General features: G+C 42.5%; 1 protein-coding gene across 1 annotated transcript; it reads right to left on the reverse strand.

Moving 5' to 3' along the window:
* Window positions 1–423: 423 nt before the first annotated feature.
* On the reverse strand, window positions 424–7,819 carry NEK2 (NIMA related kinase 2; the record flags this gene model as incomplete). The annotated part of the gene is made up of 9 exons (XM_084261284.1): window positions 424–647; window positions 2,847–2,917; window positions 3,000–3,054; window positions 3,997–4,216; window positions 4,967–5,093; window positions 5,329–5,411; window positions 6,064–6,301; window positions 7,292–7,509; window positions 7,724–7,819. The coding sequence occupies 9 exons, from the start codon at window positions 7,817–7,819 to the stop codon at window positions 424–426; spliced, it is 1,332 nt and encodes a 443-aa protein (XP_084117410.1).
* Window positions 7,820–8,049: the final 230 nt, after the last annotated feature.

Here is an 8,049-nt window from a genome sequence, read left to right on the forward strand (position 1 = left end):
TGTCTATCAGCAAATATGCCAAATTAAACTGAGTTTTCAGGTAAGAAACTTTCCTCTGAGTAAAAACCACCTAGGACACCTTAGTGGAGACAAAAAGCCGTTTAAAAAATATCTAGTTTAGAATATTCATTCTTTATATCTTCAGAAAAGTAGTGTATGGGAAACACAAGGAGGAGAAAAATATTTTTTCTTTAATAATACAGTTCATTCAGCTCATTTGATTTGGTGTCGACACTACTTGTTTTTGTAATATATTCTCTTATGCCCTTATCACAAACTACCTTTCGTAGACTAAGTTTAACAAATGTTGAAATATATTTTCAGTATGTTCCAGCTTAAAGATGGGAGGCACAAGTATCTATCTTTCTAGACATTTAATCAACTCTTTTAAAAAGATAAATACTGTACATCTGTGTTACAGTTTCAGCGCATACCCAAGATCTGTCTGCTCTTTAACTGATAGTTTTTTTCCAGTTCTGAGAGTGCTTGAGCCCGTAGGTTTGCAGCATATAGACGTTTTTTGAGATCAGTGCATTTCCCTTTGGAAAGGGGATATTTTTCCAAATTAACAGGAGGCACAGTGTTTTCTTCACTTCCAAAGTGTACTTTCTTCTTGGTTGTAGAAAAGGGGAGCAGGAGTGCATTATCTTAAGAAAACAAAAAATAAGTACTGAATTAGTGCATCTTTCAGTGTTTATTGCTAACTACCTATGCCTTTAAGTAATCAAATTAAATGGGCTTGAGTTCATAGCAACCATTCTTTTCCATTTTGGAACAAAAAATTATAAACAAGGCTCTTAAATACTTGTGGTAAAAGGATTAATGCCACTGCAGTTTCTAGGGTGCACCTCCCGACACCTCAAGAGATACTAGGTGACATAAGGAAAAAAGACACAGAGTTTCTTCTGAAAGACAGGACAGCAACATAATCCAGTTCCAAAGGAGAGATGAAGAATTAGGCTTTCAAGGATCCCAAAAAACCCCCCATGTCCTCATAGCAGTGGAAATCCCAACCTGTCTTTTGGCCTTTCTCTATTACCCACGTTGTTGCAACTCTATCCTTGTATTACATCAGTGGGGTACAAACCAGGCTCTGATTTGAGGAACAGTGAATTTAGGTGTGGTAACAATTAGCAAGTTACTTTCACTGCAGCCTTGAGGACAGGAATTTTCAAAGTGTAGCTATGTGAGGTGCAAAGTACTCTCGTATCAGCAAGCTGTATGTGTTTTGATGTTAAATCCTCCCTTAAGAATCAGAAAATCCCTGCAAAAATAAGGTAGCATCTAGGACACAGTCCTAGAAACCACAATTTTGGTATTCCATTTTACTGTAAAATAAGCACACAGGTGACTTTGAGGAAAAATCATGGGTCTAAGATGTGTAAGACACAATCCACTTGGTCAGAGTAAACGAAGACGAGAGAACGGACCTGGATAATGTATTGGTGAAACAGTCCCTTCATAGCAGTAGAGGGAGACTTTTAGAAACAGTATTACATGAATTTCAACAGCTGTGAACCTTGCAACAAATGTTGACTCAAGTCACCTGCAGATATTGCAAGACTTGGTCATTCTTGTGTAACTACATTCAGTTCTCTGCATTGTTTGTCTTGAAGTATTAACTACTCAAAATTGTTTTGCTCATCTTCAAAAAAGTAATAGCAGTCCTAAGGTCAAATTATCATGTAAAGTGTGGGAGGTGTGTGTAAGAACAGAAACAAATGCTGAAGATCATTTACATTCAGGTATCTAGTGCTAGAGGACATTGGAAAGCCTAAGGCAAGTTTATTCTTAGCTTTATATTCTTTCATGTATCGAAGTCAGACAAGATACTGACAGAAGTTGAAGTCTCAAAATTGACAGGAATTTTAGAAATATCTCAAGTACCACTAACTTCTGGTGTCATTTTACTTGTGTTCTTTCCAGCTGTGATATGCACTTTAAAAAAACCAAAGCAAGTTCAGTTTTATTTGTAGTAGAGGCACTGACATGCTGATCGTGCTTTATATGAGCAAAACTAAGTGAAGATATTGCCACTGCATGTTAAAGCATGTTCATATTTCTTTTACAGCACTACTTAGGACCCAGCTATTTAATATTCCACCAGTATTTCAAAATGCACTTAGATTCTTGCATCATTTTCACCATTACAGATTGATGCAATGAACAGACAATACTACCTCTTGTGACAGTAAGGTCTGAACAATCAAGGCCAAAGTGAAGGTCACGTACTTACAGGGTAATAATGAGTGTAAACCAGACTGGACTAAAGGTAGTCAGGAGGCATTGTAGCACATTTTCAAAGTGGTCATGTGTGTCCCTGTCCCCTTTCCTCTGGTGAGTTAAACCAGAGTATAATAGTAGTTTGTATTCTTCAGAGCTGATAATACCAACCACAGTTGGATCATTCACAACAAATATTGTTTAATATTGTTTCCCACATTGAAGTGTTTGGATGTTGAAGTAAAGTTGAAGTGATTAGACACATACAATTTTATTAAAATAAATTAAAGGTCTATAAAAATAAATACATCCATAACTAAAACAAGTACAGCTCTGAGAAAGTTTGGGTGACAAGTCAGCACTTCCATTAGCTCACTGCAAGAACCTATTTTACAGAACAGCACAAGACTGCAGTACTGACATTGGTCACTCATGCTCGGCATCAGTCATTGAGTCTTTTTGCAAAACAGAACATCAAAAGTCCCCTCCCAACCATGCAGAGATAATTGGGGTTTGTATCACTCCAATGGGATTAGGTACAACATGTTGAGCATTAGGGGCATCCTTCTGGCCATACCAGCCTACATTTTTTAGTTCAAGTGGCTTCTTGGGTGTTTTCATACCTGGACCATCCGCATAAGCTGATGTCTTCTGCTGTTTGTAGAGATTGTAGTTCCTCATCAAGTTTTCAGCTCTGTTTTGAAAAGAGAAGTGTAACCTTTGTGTTGTAAGGCTGCAGAGTTTCTAATCTAAGCAATTATAGGTTAGTACGATACCTAGCAAGTTTGTCCTCTGCCAGCCTCTCTCGAACACAGAGTTCCCGCTCTCTCTCTGGAAGTAGAAACATGGGAGCATGCATTGTTAAAATGTAAATGTTAGAGTGATTGTGCATGGTGGGGTTTCTTGCAGAGAAAGACAGCCTGTCAGATGCACCCATGTTCCTGCTTCTATGGCTCTAAACAAGAGAAGACAACTGCTGTGTTATCTTCATCAACACACTGGTGAAGCACTGGGCAAATACTCCAAAACGCTAGGCATGCTTCCCCCCCCCTCCCCAAACTGTCATATCTGTAACAATGAAGCTATACCAGCTCTCTACTCCACACAACTCATGACACCAGATCTAAATAAATATTTACAAACCAGATACTATAATTCAGCTATGAATTCAACACCTTGTTTACAACAGCAGCAGCTGTTACTCAGGTTCAGAAAACAATATATAAAGTTAAAATCTATATTACACAGCCTACTGCGTATGTGAAGAGGTATTTTATGTGAGCAGGAGATGTAAACACCTGAGGACCAGCTACCTATACAGTTTGACACTATCTGTAGGGTAAAGCTTCTGGAAAAGCCACTAACAAATTAACTCAAGTGTATTTTGCTCAAACATCAGGCTCACCTTAGGCTACACATTAGTATAGCCAATGTTAACTTCCACAGAGCAGGTGAAAAGCAACCTACACTGTGCAGTGCAGAACAATATATACTTTTCTGTTTACTCTTCTAATTGCCACTCATGTTGAATAGTCTTTTCAAGCCCAACTTCTGTAGCCAAACTGCCAATTATATCTTAGTAACTTAACTAGTGTAGATGAGTAAGCCCAAACGGTTAGTCTTTAGACAGAATTCTAATAGTAAATGCAGGGGTGCGATATCCTAGTACATTGAAGCAAGAGCTTTGAAAACCAACTGCCTTCCCTTCCTCCACACTTATTCTTTTGAATCAGAACCCCTTTGCCACCCCTTTCCCAAAGTGGAATATCATACGCTCCAAACGTTGCTCTCTGTCTTTAATGGCTTGTTCTCGCTCCTGTAATTGTTGCTCCTTCCGTCTCAGTTCGTTCACTACATCATCAGAATGCTGCAGCCTTTCTGGCTCCCATGATCTCTGGCCTTTTTTATCAGAATTTTGTCTCTGTTCTTCTGCTACCAAATCCGCTATCAAGGGGTGTTGTAGAATATCTTCAACAGAAGGTCGGCAGTAATCCTAAGAGACAGACATTACCAACAGGTTTCATCTATAGAAACATTAAGGCCAGGGGTTCCCAAACAAGACCCACCTCAGGTGGAAACCAGTTGAGATGCTACACAGTGAAGAAGTTGGAGGAAAAACAGAGTTGAGGGGGCAACGCAACCATATGCCATGTTACCAGCCATCAGCTCCAGAAGCTGCAAGTCCGGCTCTCTTAGTCCAGGCACTCACTGCTTTCAGAGCCAGAATGGGGCAGTTAGCCTACAAGAGGCCGTTGTCAGTAGGTTCTGGAACTAGCACTGCATCTCTACCTGCCACTTGATTCCTGAAGGATCCAAAGCTGTTGGAGCCTGGGGTTCTTGTTACAGCTTTGTTACCCCATTCAACCACGAGGGACAACCTGTACATTAGTCATATAAAGCAAAATCCAAAATGAAGACAAAACCTCTTCCAAGTTCCAAACATGCTGGAACCATTTTAACCTTGAAGTTACAAGCCCTTGTTAAGCATGCTGTTAGGAAACTCTGCAGAAGCCAATACTGAGACAGCCATTTTGCATCCTGTGAGCCTGACACAACACTTAAGCAGCTGCCTTTGTTTAATGGACTCAAAGCTCAGTTCCTCCCTCCTTTCCCTACAAGTGATCTTGCCAGAGACAAGGTGATAGCAACCACTACTTCAGATCAGTTTCATAACTGATAAGGAAAACTAGTATTTCAGTACTAGTTTAAGTTGCAAGTGGAAAAACTAGCCATTGATTCTTACCTTTACATTCAGCATCCCTTTGAGAAGTTCATTCAACTGCTCTGAGTAGTGATACGGTATTCGTCTGAACTTCCCCTCCTTTATCTTTTCTGCCAACTCCTTTTGGTTGTAAGCTCTGAATGGAGGCCTGGAGAACAACATTTTTCATGGATTCCTTCACTAGTTTTACAGGACTTACTTTCATTTTAAAAAAAGTATCAGACTAAAGAAGCAATCAAAGCTTTCTGACTACGTAATGTCAAGGCCAATAAAGAAATAAAAACCTAGGACTAATCTCAAACACTTAACCTTTCATCTACACAAAATTTAATCATGAATGCATTAACAGCTGTGTTCCCACATTCATACACTACTATACTTACAAGAGAGCACATAATTCATACAGGAGACAGCCTAGAGACCAGATGTCAGATTTTTCGTTGTATGACATGTAGTTCATTTGTTCCTAAGGAAAAAGAACAATCTTAAGTTTATTAACTATTGCATGATATTCAGCTACTGTTAAAACCTGAACAAAACCATTACTTACTGGGGCTGCTTTCAAGATCCCATTTAATTAACCTCTACAACTATTCTTTCTAGCAGAATTTTAACAAGCTACAGACTACCACACTACAGAAAGCTGAAGTGTTGCACCAGTCTTCAGTCATCACACTTCCCTGTTTCAGTCAGCATTAATCTTTCCCACAGAAAACACACCATACCAGGTAAACAACTCATTCTTGACTATTTCCATGACAAATGAAAATACTACCATCAAGAGATAGTAAGTTCTTAACATAAAAGCATTCTATCTTCCCTGTTCCTTTTCAGGAACAAAATACTTCAATATAGCCACTTTACACATCTTAATATTCCAAGAACATTGAAAGATCTACGGAGTGAAGAACCACCCTAATCAGACGACACGCATGACGTGAGGAGAAAGGAAATAACTGCAAGATAACCTTGTCTCCAGAATTTGCACGTTATGAAGAAAAGTCCCCAGCATTTAAGATAACCAACTCTTCATTAAAACCTCCCAAGCACTCATAGACTGCAGAAAACAGCTCTTAGAGGGTCAAGAGGGAAGATAAGATATAGAAGGGAGGTCTTACAGGAGACATATAATATGGAGTTCCAACAAATGTTTTGGCAAAGCTGGTATCATGGTGCAAGATTCTAGCCAGTCCAAAATCCCCAAGTTTCACATTCTGCTTGCCATCGAGAAAGACATTTGCTGGTTTTAGATCACGATGCACAGTGACTCCACCATCACTCCGCCTGTGACATTCCTTCAAGGCCAATGTCAACTGAGTCAGTACTCTGAGAACAAAGCTTTCTTCCAAGTGACGCCTGAAATATGAAGACATTGTTTAACAAAGGGATTCATCAACCTAAATACTTGCTGACAGTCTTAGTTCTGTAACATTTTTTACTACTGCTGCTGTAAGACATCACTGAATCAATCCCACTACCTTTATAGAAAACTGACAGCAACAGGCAGCTACATACACTGTTTTAAAGAAGGAAGTTTTAAAAAGTCATTCCGAATATGTTGGAAGACATCTAGACTTCTGTTGCAGAATCTCCATGATATTCCCTTATGCCCTCAAAGGGTCTAGCAAACATGTAATATTCCCATCATTCACAACACAAACATCATGTTGATGCTTTTGGGATGAGGTCTGCCCATTTGATCACCTCCAATAACAGGATGAACTCTGTTTGGGGGCTGCTGACACACCGTTTTAGACTTTTCTCACAAAGCAACGCATATGGTGCCACATATTTACGTAATCTGAGAATGTGAAAACCATTATTATACTTAAACAGTAGACTGCTAAGGCTAAAATTAGACCAAGGCAAAGCCATATCAACCTGGTGTTTCCAGGCACATAAGGGAGAGTTTAACATTGAATTCAAAATCACTTCTGTGTATTGTGGTGTTGGCACCCTATCAAGAAAATAGGGTACAAGTGGTTTTACTGCAGGGAAAGCCAATAGAACCCACTGATCAAGGTACAGCTCCTGCAAGGTCTGTTTTCCGTTCTCAATGCCACACAGAGCATCGCATCCAGAAGCCCTTCAACAGCTTCTGCCTCGTAAGAGAGCTCAGGTGGGTTTTTTACCATTTGGACATAAACATCACACTGGTGCACTCATCAGCACAGCTCCCTGCAGCGCTGCGACTTCGTACAACGCTTTCTCATTCCAGAAAGGTTGCTAGGTGCGAGGGATGAGACCCGGAGCCACTAAGCAGCACTACATTCCACGCTGAGCGCTTCCCTTTGCTCGCCCGCGGGTTCTGTGCTAGGTACCACCACACAAACGGGCTCCACGTGCCTTTCTTTCGCGCACCGCGCCACTAGGCTGGCCAGGTCGCCCCCGTCACAGTACTCCATCACGATGTACAGGGTCGCGCTGCTCCTGTCGATGATCCGGTCGTAGTACCGGACGATGTTGGGGTGCCTCAGCTCTCGAAGCAAGTTCACCTCGGAAACCAGCATCTGTTTCTCCGCCTCCGTCATCAACCCGTAGTCGAGCTCCTTCCATACCAAGATCTAGGGAGAGGGAGAAAACACAACCGACGGGAGCGACTCGCGGCAAAGCCGGAGCTCGGCGCGGGGAAGCGGGGCTTTCGCAGCCCCTGGCTTACCCCGGAGAGCCGCCGGCACCCCGCTGAAGCCGGCCGCAACGGCACGCCGCGCGGGGGCACGGCGGGCAGAGCGGCGCCCCAGTCCCCACCGCGACCGCACACCCTCCCCGCCGCCTCACCTTGCCGTCGGCCTTGCGGCGCACCTTGCGGCACTTGCCGTAGGAACCGGTGCCGATGGTGACCAGCACCTCGTAGTCATCGGTGCAGCCGGGCATGGTGACACAACCGCCGCCGGTTGCCGAGGGAGCCGTTCCGCCACCCCGGGCTGTTTAAACGCACCGCCCCTCCCTCCCATTGGACGGGCTTCGCAGCCCCGCCCACACGCCCCGCCTTCCCATTGGCTACGTCGTTGTAAACACTGAGATCCAGGTACGGCCGTTACAACCGTCAGGCGGCGGTGCGGAGGAGCCATCGCGAGAGCGGGGGTGCGCTGCTTCCCGCCTCG

Source organism: Gallinula chloropus, assembly GCF_964237585.1.
Source record: "Gallinula chloropus genome assembly, chromosome: 3".
Lineage (NCBI taxonomy): Eukaryota > Metazoa > Chordata > Aves > Gruiformes > Rallidae > Gallinula > Gallinula chloropus.